At 44.1% G+C, this 22,724-nt stretch overlaps 1 protein-coding gene across 3 annotated transcripts in view; it reads left to right on the top strand.

Moving 5' to 3' along the window:
• Positions 1–22,724, top strand: part of LOC146186100 (dopamine D2-like receptor) — a 599,817-nt gene that overhangs the window by 549,574 nt on the left and 27,519 nt on the right. For all 3 annotated transcript variants that reach the window (XM_084607030.1, XM_084607029.1, XM_084607032.1), the window contains 2 exons: positions 11,544–12,018; positions 14,564–14,833. In XM_084607030.1, the coding sequence (XP_084463156.1) occupies positions 11,544–12,018; positions 14,564–14,833 (745 nt within the window). The remainder of the gene's footprint in view (positions 1–11,543; positions 12,019–14,563; positions 14,834–22,724) is intronic.

Raw genomic sequence — 22,724 nt, forward strand, 5'->3', positions numbered from 1 at the left:
AGTCGCGAACGCCGTCGGTTCAGCCATGCTCAATCAGAATTTGCCTCAAACGGCAATCGCGCCAGCGGGTGAACGAGCGAGCCAGCCAGCAAGCACTGGAGAGAGAGAACGAACGAGAGATGCTACTGGTAATAAATACATGAAGAAAAAAAATGCCTGCTTCACGTGCTGTGACCTTTTCCGGTCGGGTGAGATGGACGAACGAGACCTCTCATTTCCCTGCTCCCATGGAATAAAATAAACTAGTAAAAGAAACGTAAGCGAAGCGGGAGACACAGGGCCTGAACCCTGATGCCAATTTTCTGGCCTCTGCCAGCGTTTTCCGCTCCAGCTCTTGGCCTCTTTTCATCCGTCCTTCTTCGCATCGCTCCGATTTTTGCGGTTGCGCCATGAAGAAGTGAACAGAGAGCAAAGCGAGGAACAATGTCGAGCACAGTTCTACAAAACGAAAGAGAGAAAGAATTGGTTTGGGCTTGTCAGCGCGACTGGCACGGTAATATCTGGCGGGCGTCAGCGAAATTTTATAGCTTCGAGACGAAGTCATAAATATGCTAAACATCCCCGGAACAACAAAGGAGCGGACTCGCCTCCGCTAGCGCGTTTCCCAAAGCGGCGTCAGCAGCAGCAGCAGCAGCAGCAGCAGGAACAGCCCCCGCAGTACTCGCGGTCGGTGGCCGGTTGGTGGTGTCGAGCTCAGTCGAGAGAAAAGGAGAAAATTAGGGAATGCAAAGGGCTCGAACTGGGGAGAAGGTTGTGGGGAGGTGGGTGCTCCCTGGAAGAAGGTTGCAATACGGGCTGCCTGATGGTGCTTCGCCAAAGCGGTCGAATAAAATGCAGGGAAAGGAAACGCAGTGGAAAGTACCGGAAAAAGGTGAGGGAGAAGGACGCGGAAGAAGAACAAAAAGCACAACGGGATTTTAAAGAAGGAGAGGTGGGGGGGGGGGGGGGGGGTTCTCGCCACGTTTTTTTTTTAAATTCACTTAGATGCTCGTCTGCATCTCTGCACTGCCACCATAAGCGTCCCTTTGTCTTGCTTCTTCGGAAAAAGCAGGTTGCAGCGGCGATGGTGGCGCCTCCCTCTGAAGCTGAAACAAATCGCCCAGGAGCCGAGCGCGCTGCGGCGGCATAACAAGAAGGCAGTGCTTCTGGTAGCTTTTGGCCGCTCAGCGACTTCCTTGCGGAACGCTTTTCTCTTCGCCAAGGCTTTTTATAACTGCCCTTCACTGTGGTTTCCTCACCTTTCTTCCCGTTTTTTTTTTCCCTTTTTGATTTTGTAGTTTTCTGCGCGCTTTCTTCTTCGTTCAGACGTGTCCGTGCTCCTTGCGAACTTTATTTTTACCACCGTTGTTGCATAATGCCCCAGAGAACCCTGCCGCAATAAAAAAAAAATGTTTTGCCAGGAACACGCGGAACGAACAGAAAAAAGCTACTCGCTCTAAATGCGCTGATCTCATTTATTATTCGCTACCGTGTTTATGTGCCTCCTTCTGCCGCAGGCGTCGCCACGTACGTTCCGACGCCTCATATCTCTTATGGTCGCTGCTTTAAGAGCATCTTCCTCGAAAGTCTGTTTTGCTTTGTTTTTGTGCGTTTGTGCGCGCGTAATGCTTTCTGCGTACATATAGTGACCTTATAGTTTTTGTTTTCTACAAACTTTGCCTCTACAAGCGCTTTTGATTATTTACCATTACTTCGTGTCTTCGTTAGTCACTGTGGTTTTTTTTTTTTTTTTCGCTCCTTTTCGCGCTATCCGGAACAGCTTCCTGCACATAATCTGCAGTAAACATGGTAGTCAAAATACTGCCATCATTCCTTATTGCTTGCGATGATTGCGTTTGCTCTGTCTTGTATTCGAGACCGTCTCACGGCCGACATGAGTGCATTAAGATTGCCCTTCCCCCACAAAAGGTTCGTTGCTTAGCTTTTTTTTTTTTTTTTTTTTTTTTTTACGACGCGAACAGGCCTTCGTGGAATGGAAAAGAAAGAATTTGTTTTCCTAGCCCCTGTAATATATACTTGCCTCCTCGTCTTTAGGCTCATTTATATATAAATGAACGCACATGCAGCAGAGATGCCTTTCACATCATGTATTTCGCTAAATGAAGTCAAGATGCTTTCCCGGTTCGTTGAAGCGAGCGAAAACGCATTCAGTGAAGCTGCACAAACAACGGCGTCAAATGTGTTGAGAGTTTAGAGACGTTGTTGGCCGTGCATTTCTACGTGTGCCCGCGTTGCATGACTTGAGCGCGAAACCTATCACGGACGCCGTGCAATATCATCACCGCTGTAGCGTTTATTGATGCATTTATTGAATACTTGGTTTTCATGCAAAATATTATGTTTGTTTTGTTTTTTTTTTTTGTTTTTTTGTATTTTCCTGGTGAGTAGCGCTATACGACTATTTAACTGCATGAGAATGGCGGACGCTGAAGAAACCTCTCAGTGCTATTTTATCCGCTAAGCATGGAATTCGTAAGCTCATCTGAAATAAGTAAAATTCAGTCATCGTAAGCAAGGGCAAGTTCGCTAATCACTTGGTTTAGCTTCAAGAGCATCGCGTAGTGTTCCAAACAATATACATTTATTCATTTCTGATGGCCGAAGTGGCGAAAGTGACGAAAGCAGACTGGATATACAAGGCCACGCTATAATTTGCTTTGCTTTTTCAGCACGCGCCGATACCGAAGAGCACAAAAAGGTATGAGCTGTCACGAGCTCGTCTAGCGTCTTTCTCTGTTCTTTATATCAACACGCTCTCTCCTTTCTTATTTTTATCGGTTTATTTTGCGTTTCTGCTCGCTGAACCGGTTGACGAATGGGTTGACTTAGTAGCAAGTGATCCATGACAAGCGTTATAAGCAGCGATATTAGAAAAGAACAGCGCGAGAATAAAGACCACTGAAGGCCAGGAAACCTCCACATGGCCATGGACGTTTTGTTTTGTTTGTTTCTTACATGTAAAAAAAAAAACAGCTTATGGGGTGCTAGTCATTATGTAACCAATTGCACCTGTCTAGCCCAGTCACCTGGTTATGCTCTTTGTGGGATTGACAGGAACCGGCCCAAGAAACTGGTCATCGATTCGTCAAGAATAGTCCCCTGATGGTTACAGTGTCAATGCGTCTCTCTCTCTCTCTCTCTCTCTCTCTCTCTCTCTCTCTCTCTGCCTGAGTTTCATTGTATAGGCTGAATGAAGTCTTGGGCACTAGCTACGCTCTATTTTTCCCACAGTCGAAAACATCCCCTCGTCTGTGGAGGTGACAATCGGCTACAGAGACAAAGGCATGAGTAAAACGAGATTTTGGGTTAGCTGGTCGAATTCTTAGACTATAATAGCCACAAATAAACACGTTCACACAGAGCAGAAAAAGACAACACACGGACCAAAGCCGCATTCTTATCGATAAACCAGGAGACAAATCGCTCACTATTTTGACGTTGAAGATTTGAATTTTGGGAGCGTAGCGTAAAACAAATAACAAGGACGAAAAACGGGCCACACATTTCGCCAAAAAATTCAAACGCACCAACGTGTGCGTTGTAGCATCCATGTGCGCTGGAGGTTTGTTTAGAGAAGTTGGTCGGCGCTCTTTCGGTGTACAATATTAAGGTGATTCGTCCGCTTTAAAGTTGATGCCACTAGTTCCTCATTCCACGCAATATATTCCATCCGCAAGCTTAAGTTTCCTGTACGAGCAATGCATGGTCCTACTTGTCATGAAGGTTGTGACAACATGACAAGGACTTTGCTTTGGTCCTGTGATCTGTGTGCTCCAGCCGACAACGTGGTTACATCTAGTTATGATGATCGAATAATTAGGGGAATTGCCCAAGGTGGAGTAGATTTGGAATAAGGGAGTAATTACTCATTGACATCCATCCAAGTACAACTATACAGCTACAAAGGAAAGCTATACAGCTTTCTCAGAAACTTCGTAGTTAAAGAAAAATTCGCCTTGGTCCGGGGATCGAACACGGGACCACCGCCTTTCCGGGGCAGTCACTCTACCAACTGAGCTAACCAGGGCGGTCAGCATATCAGATGGCAGGGCGAGAGTGAATTGATCAATAACTCTAAGTGAGAACAGTGTTGATCGAATATTTAGGGAAATCTCCTAAGGTGGAGTAGATTTGTAATAAAGGAGTAATTACTTCCCTATTACTATCTAGTTATGATGCGATTTAGCTATCGGGAAGGGGCGAGGGAGGTGTTACTCGCTTATTCGCTATATTAAATTGTGCCTCCAATAATTATACCCCTCATTCTCATTAGCATGCAGTTTTAAGCTGCCTCATTAAGTCATAGACCACATGAGATAGATACAAAGTCACGAACATACCTGTGTGGCCCTGAGGTAGTTTAACTCGGGATCCACAAGTCCTGGAGGGCTGAATTCCAATTTCCCCCTCTCATGTCAAAAGCAAAGCCACATTTCCCCAAAAAAACTGTATGTGCATGTTCACCTTTTCAAAATTTTCCCACACACACACACAAAAAAAAAAAAACACTGCGTATGTGCAGAATCACAAGAAAATCAGGTGACTTGCTATATAAAATCTAGAAAGGTGAAGCTTCCCACCTCAATCAAACCGAAACGCACGGTCATAATATGAAAAGATATATTAGTCAAAGACTACTAAGTTGTTCATAGCAGAATAAGCGAATCGTAAATTGCACGCGACGAGCCTAAATGTGAAAGCTTTTTTTTCCACGGCCAGGAATACGTGAAAATAATTACGCTTTGTGCCTCGTAACTATACATACGAATTCATCGTCGAGTACGCCTACAGCAGAGTCAAGTAACGCAGGATCACGTTTTTTGCTTTTTTTTTTAATTTACGGTTGAAGACCGCAATTACAGTACCTTAACTTTCGCCCATTATCTAGCGTCTTAGGTTTAAGAACAAACTGAGTTTAACGTCCGCTTCTCATATTTTCACAAAATTCATTCTTGCGGGCAATATTAAAATACTCAGCCAAAAGACCTAGGTGTGTCCTCGGCTGCTGCGGCCGCTTTACGATGGAGGTGGATAAGCAAGGCGTCCGAGTGCTGTGCGAATCAGTGCATGCTAAAGATCACAGAGGTTTGAAGCTATTCAGGAGCCCTCCACTACGGCGTCACTCGTAGATATATCCTGAGTCGCTTCTCGGCGTTAAGTTTCATAAATCGAACCAGGCGACACCAAACCAAACCTTGCAGGCAACAAAACTATATTTTCATATCTGTACGAACATAACACAGCGCAATACGACACACAAACGAGTGATAAGACAGCAAGTCACGAAGAGAGCGGAGTTTTTAGCATATGAAATCTTCACTTCAACTCAGAACTGGGGCAAGCTGTGCTAACTTTCGAAGACAAGAACAATGCATGACATTACGTATTTATCTTAACGCACTATTTTTAACTCTAATAGAACACGAGTCTCATGATTATTATGCTTCTATTTTTCTGTCGGTCTTCCTTCAGACTGATAACGATAGATCACTTACAGTCATGAGTAATATGATATGGAACAAACTTTTCGCACAAAATTGCGAATATTCTTGATAGTTCTCTATTAAATCTCAGGACGACCGTTGAATATTGTGCATCCACCGAACGAGTAGATAGAAAATTCAAATAAAAACTGTGCTTTTCCCACAGAATCATGGAGTAATCCATAAATGAATGCTCAAAGTTTGTTCCCTCTTGCACTGCTCCTGGCTGTATTTACACCATCGGGTGCCGTAAGCTTCGCCAAGGCAAGTACATAAAATTTTTGTTAGGAAGTAAGCCAGTAACGGCTGTGGTGCGAAATTGGTTCCTGCTGTATTTGCCTCTCTCTATGCAAATTCTTTCTTGAAGCTTGTGAGTTGAAAACTATTACTTGCAGTCACACGTTCTCAATTCAGATTGCCGTGTTCTAAACATCTTTGGCTTCATTCACTCTGACTGTTGTGTTTTGACAAGGCCTCTATGAGTAACCGCATTTTTAGTGATGAAGTTCGAAAAATATTATATGGATAAATAGGGTAATGAAATAATGTCAAGTCCTAGACAAAACAATTGTGCACGTTGCTGAAACTTGCCGCTCTTTTCGGCGTTCAAAATGATTCGCCTGTTTCTTAAACTATGCTCATTCTTATACTGCTGCAGGGCCAAGCGGTTAAAAAATATGATGGCTTATCCAGGTATTGCGCACGTCCTTTTTTTTTTATCTGCTTTTTTGTACCCGCACGCATGCTTGCACGTACGCAAGCACGTTTGTCTTGTTCCTGTAAAGCTAGCTTTCCCATTATAACAGTCGTATAGAGGCAAAGCTAAGTAGGTGAACAAGTTACAAAATGCGATTATGGATGTGCGTGTCTTGTGCGATGTCAGTGCACGTTTAAAGTCCCAAGGTGGTCGAAATTACTCCGTGGCTCTCCAATACGGCATGTCTTTCTCTCTCCGCTTTCACTCCCACCTTCCTCCCTTCCCTTACGGCGCGGTTAAGGTGTCCACAGAAGTGTGACAGATACTGCACTTTTCCTTTCCTGTGGGCCAGTTATTTATTACTGCGAAGCATTACTTTGCTATGTTCACAGATTTCTGTCCGCAGACTGCGTCCGCAAAATCGTGTCCGCAGCAGTTGAGAGCAATTGAGAAGTGGTAGTGGCTAGTGAGTGGTGTCAATCGGTAGAAGGTGACGTAATGTTGGCGCAGAAAAAATAATCAGGCCAGTAAGCTAATTAAGCAATTAATTACATGCAACAAATCTAAAAGTTGTCCGCAGCAGTTGTGAGTAATTGAGAAGTGGTAGAAGTTAATGAGTAGCGTCAAAAGACAGAGGGTGACTTAATGTTGTGTACGAAAAATAATTAGGCCAATACGTTGATTAGGTAATTAGTTAGATGCAAAAATGAAAAAGTAAAGGCGAAAATGGTCTCAGTATCCAGTGGCTTGGCGCCACATTTGAATGTATCAAATACTAAAATAGTTAATTAAATCAGTCAGTTAAGGTGGCGTCAAGGATGTGGCGTCACGCAACCTGAAGTCGAGCCAAAAAAGGGCATAGGAAGGGATTGGCGCGCTATTTAAAAGTATCAAAGACTAAAGTAGGTAATTAAGGCAGTCAATTAGGGGAACGTCAAGGATGTGACGTCACGCAACCGTAAGTAGAGCCGAAAAAGGGCATAGGAAGGAATTGGCGCGCAATTTGAAAATACCAAAGACTGAAATGGGTAATCAAGAAGTGAATTACTCAACTAGAAGCAACTAGGAGCAACCAGAAGCAACTAACATCAGCATCCGTGCTTTCGCATTACTGCAATGCAGGTTTTGCCGTGCTCTTTTTTATATTTATTTATATGTGCATATCTTTGTAGAAAATTCAGATTGCACGCAAAATTTCTATCCCTTAAATGATTACTTCGATTCTGATCCCTAAAGTATATTCACGTGTGCAGACCGCTGCCACCACGAAGTCTGCCTTTACGATGGGACAACTCGGAGAGAGGGAAACGCTTCGCTGATGAGCACAATCTAGCATTGCCACACACCCGCCTCTACCACCACTGCCATTTACACTATGCAGAACGCAGCCGCCGACCACAGTACCATTCATCATAACAAACACGTTCATGCCTTAGTAAACATAACCAATTTTGGATCTGTACGGCTCCACTCCTCATTGTCGCTAAAGTCGACACTGTGGAGGCAGAATCCTTATCGAAGTAGCGCAGTGTATTCTAAAAACATTTTCCTGTCATGCCCGAGGCACGAAATCAGATTTGTCTCAACCGTATATAACGTGCAAACAAATCATGGCATTCCCATCTCCTTCCTGAGGACGGTCGCGGATGTAATCGCTGCCCCATTTCAGGCACTAACACTAAATATTGATGTGATGATTGACAGATAGCATGCAAACGCAGACATGGAACCTAATGAGTGAGCCAACAGCAAGGCTTGTGCTGTGGCGCACAAAACGGAAACCCCACAGAATGAATCTAGCCATCATAATGAGAGTGCACACTTTCCGCCTAGATTCCTCAACCTTCATACAACTTGTGAAAAATAAGCGACGCTACCAGGCCATCAGTACATACGCTATTCGTAATGGGAACAAGCACGCCTTATTCCACCTATGCCGAAGGGGCTGCAGTGATACCCTCAATCCTAGTCCACCTAGGTGATTTAATACCGCCGCCTCTCAACCAGTAGTGAATAAACACTATGCTCTACGGCAAAAGTTTCAACGCGAGTGCTTCAATGGTCCCATCGAGCTGAAAATCCTGCGTTGTTCGAATATTTAAGAAAATCCCGAAGACCGAGTAGATTTGAAATAAAAGAGTTATTAACCCCTATCATCAGCCAAGAGTAGTCATATGGCGATAAAGAAGAGCTGTAGAACGTACATCATCAGAACTTGGTAGCTAACAAAATCTTTAGGAATTTACATGAATATTCGGAGTTACAGGGAAGCACGCGGAAATCCCTATCGATTCCCCCTCTGCCACGTACTGCGACTGAATTGCTGCCGTTTTACTTTTTTACTTTGGGGAAAGCTTTCATAGTAGTATGCGGCTACCGGAACAATTAACGCTCGTCCGAGCCGTCGTGACAACTATGAGGCCACACACGCGCACAGGTGCATCGAGCCGAGTGTCCATGAAGCGTTCGTCATAAAGGACATAATTGATTCAGTCGCATGAGCTTATTTTCACCGCCTATCCTTAACTGTTTCTCTCTTTAACATCCACTGGGTTGTTTAACGACTACTTCCAAAATTTGTTAAAATATAATAAGCTCAAAAATAAAAATTAAACAGTAATATCAGAAACATGTTTTATGCTTCAGCGCATGTAATTTCTGTATGTTTTGCTTTAACATATAGCCACTTCATTTCAATTCGTTATTATTTTCTAATGACGTGAACAAGAAAATATAGGATGGTGGCGTACAGCGGTTTCGGCTGCTCCTTTTCACTAAGTCTATTTTTTTATTTAACCAAGTTGGGTGGTTAAAGTTGATCGATGTAATAAACAAAATGAACTCATTATACCAGTTTATTAAGCTAAGAAAAACTCATTCTGTAAAGGTCCGCGGAGCGGCGAATTATGGCGCTTTTTTTCTACGCGTAATCAAAAGTGAACGCATCGTAGGCATAGTTAGTTTGATAGAAAGTGGACGTGCTCTGATGTCCCGTTGCAGTAGCACCCGCGTCAAATTGGAATTGCTTGCTCTACTGCTCTATGTTAGGCACTTCCTTTTGCATGGTGTCTCTAAACAGATTACAGCCAAGCAGCTGTCGATGACTATCGGGAAGATAACGAATGCGTCATCTTTCTCCGTACACCGCACCGTTCCATCCAGCTGTGCGGTGTTACTACACAACCAGGCATAACAGAGAAAGCTGTTCGAACCTGGTGTCATAGACATTGCAACATGTCATCACTGACGACGCATCTCCACTGAGCTTCCTGCACACTAAATGCGTTCAGTTTCGTTTCTTAGAGCAAGTTTATCGTCGAATTGATGCACACTAAATAGCATTACAGATTTCGTGTTTCATCGTTTAAAAGTCTTGTATTGTCATCATCTTTGTCGTTGCTTCGAACTCTCTATTAGCAGGGACCATCACAAAGGGTTTGCAAAAAGCTAATAGGGCAGTTTTTGTAATCATATTTGTAATTGGAAGTTTAGCTATAGTAAACTATGTCCGCTGCGACTGTGAAGGTATCCTTGTAAGTTTTTTTTTTTTTTTTTTTCTATATATAACTCTCTAAATTCGGAAAATTTGAAAGCGCTCGCTGAAACTCTAGGCATACACCTCGCGTCACAACTTGTTCGGCTCTCAGCTTTGGTTCGTCCGCATACTTATAAATGTAGTTTTGAAAACAAAGGAAGCTGGCGGTGTTAACTTACATGACTTGCTACTGCAGTTCGTTAGAAACAGCGCAGCAAGACCGTTGAAGAAAAAAACATATTCATGCTTCCAATTTAAATAAAATCACAAAACTGCCATCGAATTCCATGATTGTTCGTGGACCGGGGTAACAGGTGAGCACATAAAAAAAAGGTCCCTAAATTTTTGTAACGGCCTCGCCATGCCTGCTGGAAGGTACGAAAGGACGATGCAATGGAGACTCATTACAATGCTCAGCACATGCCTCTCGGCTAAAAGCAGGGCAGCGTTTTCTATTCGCTTGTTTTGTCTTCTTTTTGAAAGTGAAATCCTTTTAAATGTACTGTTGTTTCCCGTTGAAACCATACACTTTCGGGTAACGAGGTTTCCATCGGGAAACATTCCAATCACATCGGGGATATTTTTCAGTTTTGCTGCTTTCAGTCACATCTCTAACCGTGAAAGTGCTACGCTTGTTTTGTTTTTCTCTTTGGGGTGTTTTTGTTGTTTTTTAAATAGAATAACCAAATATATTCTCCTCTTATATGGGAAAAAGTGTGTTCTTTCTGTAGCTGTCTGCAAAAAAAAAAAAAAAAAAAAAAAAAAGGAGGGAGGGAGGGAGGTGGGCGCCAGACTCTTGACTCTTGCAACTGAAGCACTACGTTAGCTAAAGCTCTGCAGCTTGCGTTTTCATTCTTGAAAAGCTACCTGCACTGTGTGCTTGTTTATAGCTTAATATTGCGACGGAATGTTTTATCCGTTATATATATTATATATATATATATATATATATATATATATATATATATATATATTGCCAGCTCCTTGTTTACTGCTCACGATCTGTGGGACATTTGGAGCCATGCAATGGTTCTGATCCGAAGTGAGTCGCGTTCACGCGAACTCTGTAAAGCTCGTTCAGCAGAAAAGAAGGCCGTTGCCGTCGCTGTAGTGCAAATTGAGAAAAACAGCGTCTTGCAAAATATGCAAATGATTTTGCACCAAAAACATCCGACGCGACCGTACTCTATGCGGGGTACAGGGTGGTGTCATACCATCTCACTTCTCACTAACCATTCAACTTCTAACCAAGCTGGAGGTTAGTTTGCGATACGGATTTGAACCAACGACATATGCACCCCGGATAAGTGTAGGTGTTCACTGACAAGGGACATACTGCACCTTCAGTTCTTCAGAAACAAACTTAAACAAAAATATGAAAGTATTTGCGGAAGGAAAAGTCGGTGCAATGGCGCTTCGCGTCTACTCTGAACGCGGAACTTGAATGTCATCCTAACATTCTTATCAAGAAGTTCAATGGTTCGCGCTCGTCATGTCTGCGATTATTCTGGCTAATCAATGTCGCGCACATCTGCACTAGACCTGACGTGTATGGTTTGCAGCTCGTTTCTGGAGAAGGCTGTCGGACCCTTCTTAAAAAGCAGACTAACTGTGTTAGCTGTTATTTCATTAGCGAAATAAGCTACTGGTGGCTGGTTAATACCGAGCTGATTCACGTCAGTAGCATTCGTCTCCTGGGGAATGTATCGCAGTGCGCACTGGATGAGATGCGGAGAGCGATGATTCGTAGCGTAAAACAATCTGAGAGCAAGCCGCCAGGAGTTATGACTCTTAGCTCTGGACTTAGCTTGTCTTTCTCTCATTGCAGGTTCATCGCAGTGACACAGCCCATCAAGTACTCTAAGCACAAGAACAGCAAACGCGTAGCACTCACCATCGTGATCGTGTGGGTGGTGTCGGCTGCCATCGGATCGCCCATAATGCTGGGCCTCAACACGTCGCCGCAGCGCGTGCCCCACCTGTGCATCTTCTACAACTCGGACTTCATCCTTTACTCATCGCTCAGCTCCTTCTACATCCCCTGCCTGGTCATGGTGTTCCTCTACTACAAGATATTCCGCGTCATCCACGAGCGGGCGCGCAAGGCGGTCGCCAAGAAGGAAGCTCGCCTCAAGGGGCTTGTACTCGAAGGCGGTCCACAGCCCAACGCCAACAACGCAACGCACCGGGGAGGCAGCCTCGTGGGAGCTGGAAACGGGAACGGAGCTGCCGCGGGTGCTCAGGCTACACAGGGGGGCCAGCCACTGCCTGCCGACAGCAGGAACGGGAACAAGAGCCTCCAGGTAAGACGGTCAGGGAAGGCTTAAAGAACAGCTGCTGCTTCACTTCGGTGACTCCAAAGTGGTATCGATAAGTTCTTTCCTTCCTTCTTTCTTTATTTCTTGCTCTTCCTCACACTTTCTTTGTTGTTTCTTTCCCTCTCTCGTTTTTTTTCTTCTTCTTTGTTTATTTTTCTCTCTAATTCTTTCTTTATTTTTTGTTTTGTTTTGGAGGCTCGAGAACGCTGAAAACAAAAGGGGGATCTAGGTAAGACCAATTACAATGCTAAAGTATTACACGTACTGCTCATATCCCTGCGAAGGCTCCAAGACTCTCCGATCCTCTTCTTCGGAGGTCGTGAAAAGCAGTGAGCCTTATTAAATACCTCGGTTATAAATAAAGCTCTTATTTAATTGCTGCCTTTTCCAGGCTACAACAGACATAGCCATGATTACTTAATTTCAACGTCAGCATTGGTGAGGCCGAAAAACAAAAATCTGCAGAGTGCCCAATGAGAAGTCCATGGAAATTGCGCACGGCATCGGTAACAAACAACAAAACAATAGTTAGTTGCATTTGTTATATAAACAGCTGGTGCAAACCAAAGAAGGCCAAAAATGTATTCACAAGAAGAAGCACAAAGCAGTCAGGTGCACGTCGTGTTACAATATGCGACAACACTGAAAATGAGCACGAAGATGGAAGTACCCTGCATATCCTCTGCTTGAAACGGGGGGATTCTGTGCAATCTTTTGCGTTTATAACGAGTGCCTAGTCGGGGTAATTCATAAGGTTGAGCTATGCTTCGCAACAAGTGTCTCTTTTAACATTCAGCTTTGCCATGTCACCAAGAGCGCAATAATTCCGTCCCGTTTCGGTTTGCCTTTATTCTGGATAATAAAGCTTTGTTTTGGAAATACCCGCAAGTTTTTAAACATCATTTTTATAGAACAGTGCAGCAATAAGAATGTGCAAAGAGACGCCAGAGTCATGTGAATCTCCTTTACACTTAATAGCCTGCAATTCTATGTTTCACATTCTGTTGTCCACAACCTATTTGTGTTCCGCACTGGGCGACAAGTGTGCTGTCAGAAAAGAGCAAGATAGCGTAATTGGTAAACTTTAACGGATAAACATATCGTATCGTGATTTGCAGAGAACACTAGGCTTATAATCAGATTCAGTACAATTACGTTTTTGCGAGAATTTCCGAACCGTACCATCTTGATAAAAGACAACAACACATTTGACCTTATGTACAATTTAAGTACCAGCATGTGATTATATAACATAAATAAAATGAACATTGACAGAACATTTCTCCTTTCCCCCTTCATCCTGATTCCCTGGCGACTTGGTTCGGTTGTTAATCGAAAAGTGCAAGATACTGCTCCCATTCCTTTATTTGTAATCAACTTTCAATTTGTTATTTCTAGCTAAACAGTGGCGCAAAAGGAAAACGCACACTAACTGATTTACTCCATGTGCGCACTCCAACCATACCGGAAAGGAGCAAATGAAGAAAGTACTAAAGGGAAAAAGAGCAAATAGTGCGCATTATATATGATAAATCATCATATAGTCAGCCCTTTTCCGTGGCATAACGACATAAAGTTCGACTATGGATATATCATCACCGCTCTACTGCATAAATAGATTAGCGCCATCAGAAAAAATTATCGCACACTACGCATTCCTGATAAAGCCTTATATATATGTATATATATTCAGTCACATGTATAGCCGCTTTTCGATGGAGGCGAAAAGCAAGGCGCCCGTGTGCTGTACGATGTCAGTGCACGTTGAAGAACCCCAGGTGGTCGGAATTTCCGCAGTCTTCCACTACGGCGTCTCTCATAGCCTGAGTCGCTTTGGGACGTTAAACCCCAGAAACCAAACCAAACCAAATAGATCGTGTTTCAGTTTATTGTAACCCGGCGCGGCGGCTTGGTGGCATTAAGTTTCGGTTGGTGCGTTCATAATCACGGAATTGGGCATCATTTTCATTGAAGGGGTTCGAATGCACAATTTTTAGTCACGTATATATATATATGCAGTCACACGTATAAATAGATCGTGTTTCAGTTTACTGTAACAGACCCGGCGCGGCGGCTTGATGGCTTTAAGTTTCGGTTGGTGCGTTGATAATCACGGAATGGGCGCCCGGGCGCATTTGTACAGAGGCAAAATGCTAACAACGCGATCTCAGTGCACGTTGAAGACCTTCAGGTGGTCGACATTAATCCGGTGGTTGGGGTAAAAAAGACTCTTTCATAGCCCTTAATCCGGTAATCCGGTATGTGGGGTGGGGTAATGGCTCTTTCGTAGCCCTTATGTACAGCTTTAGAGCAGCTCGGCTCAATGCTGAGCTCATTAAATGAATATAGGAAAGGCTTTCGGCTCGCAGTGCACGTTTTCAGCATGCTGCTGCTGGAGATAATAGGGCGCAGGTTTCAGACGTAACGATACTATAGCAAACAACATGTAAATGGTAAAGTCTCCTTGGGGGTCGTTAGGGCTCTGCCGCTCTCGCCTTCCACCCCTCGAGTACCTGTATCGGTGACGCAGGTGGGCTGCGTCCAGTCGGACCCGCTGACAGCGAACACGGGCAGTGGCAGCCAGCCGGACGAAGACGACTTCGATGATCTGCCCACCGAGGCCGGCGGAGACAAGTGGGCCGACTGCGATGAGGAAGATGCCAGCTTCTTGGCGGCGCCCACCGGCACCTCGGGCAGCGACCCAGGGTCGCAAATAGTGCACACCAGAAACCACGACTCCGGTTACGTGGACTCGAACGTCGACGAGGTGCATTTTACCCGCCAGGAGCATCTAAACAAGGTGCGCACCCTCGCGGACAACCTTTGACCTTTTGGGACAGTTTCTCACGGCGCTTGTATTGAAAATATAGAAGCGCCTAAGCTCTAATCGATCATGGTGGCTTGCCTGACATTTCTTTTGTTGAATTTCATTTCTACACAGATGTTTTTGCGTAAACCGTTGGGCGCCCACAAAAGGAGCAGCACGGGCCAAATTTAAAGCACTTGCATACCAGAGCAAAGCCCTCAATCGAAGAATGCGAGGACAGCCTCCATACTAGAAGAAAAAAAATTATGGAGGACACTTAAACTCCGCCGGCGTGGCCTAGGGGTGACGTGAATGCAAGGGTTCTGGCAGGCTGATTCTGATGTCACCCTCTCATACGAAAGGAGAGGCCCGAGTTGGCAGCTCCTGTCAAACATAACGTCCGACAACCCTTCGTCTAGTTAGTGCTCAGCCATGTCAACTGCTAGCTGCCGCCTGCTCGTGATTTTTCGCTCACGATGCCAACGCCAGCAAGTGGCCGCCGATGCCGGATTTTCGGTGAACACTAATGCTAACGCTTCAGCGCTAGTGAGCATACGTCATTGCTCCTGGCATGTGGAGAAGGGCGGCGTCAGTTACCCCACCTGCATAATCTTGAAACGAAATTGTTCCGGTGACTGTTCCCCTGGCAATCCGGTGTCGGCGTTGCGGTGTAGTGAGCGAAACATCACGGACATGGCTGTACCAGGTGGCAGCGGGCAGGTCACTTGGGCGCGTGCTGATTGGTCGGCGGCTTGTGTGACGTCATAAGACCGCATGACATGGCAGGCGTCGCCTACTCAAGCCTCTCAGTTGAGCTGGTTGGGTGAGACGGGAATCGATCCTTCCAGGGCTTTTGGATGACGAGTAAGAGATGCTGCTCCGAGACCACGCAGTAACTTCCTTACGGTTAGGGTAAAGCGAGGCTTTGTAAGTATCGTTGCCATTCACCTAATTCGCTAGCTTACCTAAACGACGCGTATTCATATGTGCGAGATAATGAGACACAAATTGACGGGGTAATAATTAAGGGAGTATCAAAGTGTACGCACGTGTGCGAAGACAATCAAAATGACGTGCATATAGGAGAATTTGATGCTATTGCGCCAAGCTCATGTAGCGGAACTTACGAGTTCCCCTGATTTTATTTATGATTCTTAGAACTGATATTTCGTACCTACGACCTGTGATATCGCATTTGATAAGCAAAAATTTTATTAGAAATTTCTGAAGACTGTAGGTAAGCTCACTTAGGTACATGATGGGTTGAAAATGCGTCACTGCTTCTAGTGAGTGGTTATTAAAGAGCGCATTTTGTTTTTCTTTCTCCATGCCTTTATTTACTTATTTATTTCACCTCAGCAAAACAGGATGGGGAAGCAGCTAGCTATGATCAGCTACGCTGGGGCAGCCTCCAAATTGTGAAGTTCTTGCACCAAAGCGAGGGTCCAATTTATACCTCACTATTTCAAGGAAATATGTGTGAGTAGATGTTTTAGAAACCGCGACGAGGAGGATGTCGTGCGACTGCCCCACAGTAATGTGGCCCTGTCTGCAAGACGCGTAGGCTGAACTCCAAAAATCTTTCAAGACGTCTGTCAGCCAGTGTACAGATTTTGTTTTTACTCAGCTTAGTGTTTGCAACGAGCTCTCTTACCCAGAAGAGCACGTTTCTAAAGTGGAACAAACGCTTGGTTGTTGAATAGTTCATGAACAATATAGCCTACTTGTTAAGCGGCCCAGATCCTAAACCTCGCATCGATAGATTAGCGCCACAACCTACTGTAAGATTGAATTTTTCGGGGCTGGGCCTACGAAGTAGTTTCGGGTCAACAACAGGTGTGTCGCTTGTCATTATGCATACTTACTATCCAGAAACCATTCGTAAAAAAAAAAAAAAAAAGAAGATAAATCTTTCAAGTTTCCCGGCAGCAGCTTGAGCCGGCATATTCAATAACTACCGCGTCGCTATCGATCAGCGGGTGCCTACCTGGCTGACCGGTTTGAATTCTCAGACGCCTAACTTTCTCGACATAGTAGAGTGGACCCTGCGCTCACGAAAACATGACTTTGGCCCGTCATTTACAGCCACCGGCTACGTTCGCTTGAAAACTTCGAGCTCAAGTCGCTATGCTCTAAGCCCATTAATTTTCCTCGCAAATTTTAATATAGAAGCATCGCGTTAGGAAGGAGAGTCAAGGAAGGAGAGCTATCAAAATTTTTAGTCAGTAACAGGCGCAGATACGCAGCCGAAATACAATGAAACAAACAGCTTTACGCAGTTTTCGGTTACCGACTTGCCGAGAACATGGTAGCACTGCCGTAAGTACCGTGGTTAAAAAGAAAGCAGCTGTGTCTTGGTGGTTAGACATCCGCCTCACATGTGGCAGGGGCAGGGTTCCATCCTCCAGCGCCACCGGCTAACGGCCAGTGATAAACTGAGTACAGACTTCCCTGGCTCGGTTATCATGTATTCTGGAATGAAAATCTTATAAAATTGCACTTTGACCCCATCTTGAGTGCATCGAAGTAATTCGTGCGGTAAATATTCGTCATCACCATCATCATCGCAGTATTTTGAGCCAACGGTTCTTGAATCATAAAATATCAGCAAGCAAAACCGCCTACATTGTGCACGCACAAAGGAAATGAAACCACGTAAAACAAAATTCAATAAGATCCTGGTAAACTTATTAAAATGTAACCGTTCTATACAGTGTTGATAGAACGAATGTAATTATCACAATCGTATAAAGCTTCAATACTTATTTTTAGAGTTAATCACGAATTTTAAGGATTTCATCTGAAGGGCGATTGTAATTCTTTATGGATCGAGACAATGTTTGTGACGAATTTTATATTGGGTCTTGTCGATTTAAAGCGTGAAAAGTGGGTTACATGGTTTGTACACGTTTTATAATAGGCACAAGTATTTTTATATAAAGTTCGCGTGTTCTTTTTTGTTTTTCATAATATTTCAAAAGAAATTGCTTAGCAATATACGGAATTATGAAAGTACGCTGTGTTGGCATTTTAAATCTCGAAGACAGCTGAGGCCATCATTCGTTAATTAAGGAATTGCAGTATATGGACAGCACGCGTATTTCGCAATACGTCATGACGCCGTAAGGGGACGGGGGAGAAGGGAGCGGGGACAGAGTTCCGAGCTAGCTGAACTGGTCGATTTTTTTTGCATAATGAAGTGCTTAAGTAGATTCGACGCACATTGCCAAAAGGGTTCATTGATCAGCAGCTCTCGCGACAGCAAATAAATCTAACCTCACCTATGGGGCTGTGGATGGTGACGTATATAAATGTCCACTGCGATCCAGGGCCTAACAAATGCGAATGCAGCACTAAATGCATTGTTCGCCGAATTCGCAACGAGGTTCCGGCCCGTTAAGTTCTGACTTAAGTCCCAGCTGAACGAAACATTAGCATACTGCCATCGGACTTACGTATCCGACCAGTCTACGTATTTATGAACGAATACTTCTACGAGGACAGTGTACAGCCCTGTCTTTATGGAGCTGTGTTACCAAGAATGTGTGAAAGGTTGTGCGCGCTTCTTATAGGTGAGCCTTAATGAAAATACTGTGAAAAAAACCGTATGAGTCACAATAACCTCATACAATTCTCATATAATCTCATACTAAACTCATTCATCATATGAGAAATATATAAGAATTAATGAGATTTGTATGAGTTTAGTGTGAGAAATTTGCATGAGGCTATTGTGACTCATACGGTTTTTTTCACTAGGGATTCGTCAAAGAAGGGGCAAATTACATTCGCCCATAAGCAGTGCGTGACTTAGTTTAATCTGAATATACCTACGCAGGTTACTTATTTGAGAATATGCTTTAGGTGTTTTACTTCTGCTCATACAAATGCACGCGAGCTAAAATAGCCTCGGCGGCTAATGCGACACGATTTTTATTGGTAATTGGCCGTGGCATATGCCTTCACAGACCAATCAGTAACTATTTTTTACGCGTGGAAGACGTTGCCGCGTTGTGCAGGCAAAATAATATTGAGACCCAAAACACAAATGTTGCCAAATCACTATAACTCAGTGTCTAACAACGGCTAGTCACTGCAGTGGGAGAGAGAGATAGAGAAATAGTAGAATAAAAAGCCAGAGAGGTTAACTAGCGGGAACGTTAAAAAATTTAGGGACTTCACAATAGGCGCTGCGCATTTCGCGATAGTCTGCATTCTCTTCAAAAGAAATTTTTTTGCTGCCGTACGTGTTTCTGAAATAATTTTGTTCATGATTCTCAGAAATAATGGTTAGTTAGCTACACGTGTGATTTCAAATCAGATAAGCAAAATTAATATAGCAAATAAAAAGATGAGTAATGCAACTAAGTTTCTATGCGTATGCATTTCAGCCGCACTGACTGTACCTTTTATGTAGTGGTTGTGCAAACGCTGAGTTTTCTTTTAAAAACAATTCTGAAAAGCGGACGCGGCGGCCGCTTTTCTCTTCAGTGCATGTCAGTGCATGTTAAATAGTTGAATGTTTTCAATAAAAATTTATTAGGCCGATATTAGAAAAAAAAAACGTTATAAATCGCGCTTTGAAGTACGCGAATTAGAGGAGGTAATTGATGATTCAGGCTCAGGGAAATTGCCTGGACCTGGTTATTTGGGTTTGCTTTTTATTGAGTATTTAGGAAAAACGACTTGGCTCTTGTTTTACATAACATTTCAACTGCAACCCCAGCACCTCCACCAAGATGTTACGGGGATGTACTTAATGTAACGGCACTGCGATGGGCTGAACTCGACGCTAAGACTTCAGTAGCCGTGCAGTATTCGCTCTGTCAGCGTCGTCCTCTTTCTCAACGCCTCGTCGTGCCCGCGTTCCTCGGTAGTCGTCTTTGTCAGTGAGCACATCACTTTGGTCCCGCGTTTCCCGGTAACAATATAAATATAATTAAATGCCTTCCTCTTTTCATGCTGCCCATTTGGTTCTCATAACTAAGACTGATGATGGTACGAAACTGCTCTCAGTAGGGTTAATTGGAAGCACATGAGAGAGGCCTTCGTCCTGCAGTAGGTGATGCTGATGCTGAAGCTGACGCGGCCATTTCCCTTTGTATCGGGGGATCACAAAGTTTTGAATCAGGCCAGGAGAAACGGGTAGAAAAAATTGAGGCGTGAGAGAAAATTCTATGCTAAATATTCAGTCAAATAGTCCGAAGAAGTAAGAAACAGAGAGAAAGAAGAAATTTAACAGGCTACTCTGTTGCGCCACCAGTCCTCGAGGCGGCGCTTTGTCGTCTCCACTGCCCTCATGATTACCCTAGTCTCTTCGGGTAGTGACGTCGAATGTAGACCGAGTGCTGTCAAAAGCGCCTGGCGTGGTGGACGGACGAGGCAAGGAGAGACTCGCCATAGCGTAAAAAATAATGCAATAAGTGCATTTGTAAGTGCGGGGATTAGACAACGACAGTGCAGTTAGATGACGTAAGTTGCAATTTCAACTGCGTTAATGATGTGGGCGGACTTGAGAAATCACTGGAGGAGTTTGGTAAACCTCGTTCCTCGCTGACCTTACAAGGAAACACGTAGTTTATTTCTTCGCTACCGAGGATAAGTTTCTTGACATATATAACTGCCAATTTGCAGCACATGGTTTAGGCTAGACGTTGTAGTCGAAGTTTCTCTCTTTCTTGCTTATAGCTGGTACCCATGTCTGTAGGGAGCAGCATTCTGCCATTAAATGTTTCTTACTTGCGGGCGTAACGATCACTGTATATGACGTCACTAGTTTTCCGTTCTTCATTTGTCAGACTAGCTTAGCTGCTTGACTGTCTTAAAGCCGCCCATGGGGGTATTTGACACGCTTCAAGGGCATTTCTTAAGAGCCGACAAACATCAGCAAAAAATGAAAGCCAACACAAAAACCTACAGCCAGTAAAAACGAAAGAGCGGACCAAGCGCTCGTAAAATAGGCACACTCAGCCCTTTTTATGACCCAGTATTTGGTGCAAGCTAGAGCCATGAAAACAGACATAAAAGCACATTAGTTTAACGTATAGCATGAAGCGAATTAGTCGCCGACAGCTCTGGGGAGCAACCATTCGCGCAAATTGCTAGCCAGGAGGAACGCTATGGGCACTGCGCGAAAACGCTTTGAATTAATCAGCGCAAGAGTCAGGCGGAAAACGTTGCACTGCGGGGAGCAGCGCCACTGCCGGCGTAACCACTGCAGACAGACCGGACATTTAGGTGCTGAAGTAGCACATTCTAGGTGCAAGAAGCGGGTACTTGTTGGAGCGCGAACGAGGCAACAGACGAGCCAAAACATGCACAGTATATATGTCTTGCCGTAATCACGGCTATTTTGTATAATAATAAAGGATCGCGTGTGTACAATTTTTATTACACAAACCTTAATAAGCGTTTTCTTTGCATGTCAAAGAGGCGCAAACGTTCTGAGCGAGCCCTAACACACAAAAACGGCAGGGGTTATCTCCGTTAAACCGACTACAGTGCAAAAGCTCGAGAAGCTGGAGTTTCATCCGTACATTTGGCTTCATGTGGGAGCGACAGCGTTAAATAGAGGAGGTTTAACTGTGGCCTCCGCGATCACCTTCGAGGCAACTGCACACTTTATCGCGAAGCCAAGGGGTTAACCCTACTTGTAGTGCCATCTTTGAGCCGCCGCGTCAAATAGCGGATATTTAACCTTACTTATACCTGCTTATAAGGAGCGAAAGCGTCCACTGCGGTGGCTCAGTCACCCAAATGTATAGCCTGTTTGATAATTTGGCTGCTTTAAAGAAATGTGATGTGATAACGTATTTTTGGCATGTCCTTGTGTTCTTTTCAGGTTATACTGTAGTTATGTTAAAACAGGAAGTTAAGGAACAAAATGCTGTGGTTCAGTCGTTGAGACGCTCGGCTATTGAATCCGAGCACCTGAGTTCGAACCGGCCCGTCTCGAATGCGCTCCGAGTTTTCAATTTCTTTTTTTTTTTTTTTTTAGTGTAAGAGAAACGACACAAACAAGAAAGGGAGATGGAACAATATTAGTGGTCGGTGGTCGTAAACGTATGAATGCGCACGCCATAAAACACCCTGTGCTCAACAGCAGCGGGTTCCGTCAGGGGCTGCTAAATGTAAGGAGGAGCCTGCTGTTTACATTGAAACATTGTAAACGCATCAAAAAGAAGCGTTTGATTTCTGATGGCATCGTATTTTACTGAAGCGTAATACACAGCAATTGTTAATACGGTCACAGCTGATGAAAATTCACACATTGCGCGTTCCACATTGTAAAAAACTAATTTCCTTTGGCGAAATTCAAAATGAAATATTTGATGTTTTGTAGATCCGCCTTTTTTTTTTTGTATAATTGCACCTTTATTTACTTGAGTACCATAGTCAGCTACGCCTCGATAACGAAGCTGCAAATTCCTTCTAAACAAGGCCTTCTAGCCAATGGTGTCGGCGAATTCACATGGTATCGTGGTTAATTCTCTTTGACCTGCTGGTGCGGGTTTGCAGGGTGTGGCAAATGAAAGGATATTCAACACAGCTTACTCCGATTGACCACAACGCCATGAAGACCATTTCACCCCATCGACGGACATGCGCCGCGTCATTCTTGAGTTGGATCCTAATATAGTAGAAATTGATGAAATAAGATAGTTAGCTTAGTGCTCTGGTTGTGTAAAAATTATACATTTTAATATTGTACAGTATGCCCCAGCGCGGTGCCTGAGTGGATAAGGTGCTCGGCTACTGTTCCCAAGGATGCGGGATTGAATCCTGGCCGCGGTGGCTGCATTTAGATGGAGGCGATAAGCAAGGTGTCTGTGTGCTGTGCGATGTCAGTGAAAGTTAAAGAATCCCGGGTGGACTAAATTTCCGG

This window comes from Amblyomma maculatum, chromosome 6, assembly GCF_055883805.1.
Source record: "Amblyomma maculatum isolate TAMU_Amacu chromosome 6, ASM5588380v1, whole genome shotgun sequence".
In the NCBI taxonomy this organism is placed as follows: domain Eukaryota; kingdom Metazoa; phylum Arthropoda; class Arachnida; order Ixodida; family Ixodidae; genus Amblyomma; species Amblyomma maculatum.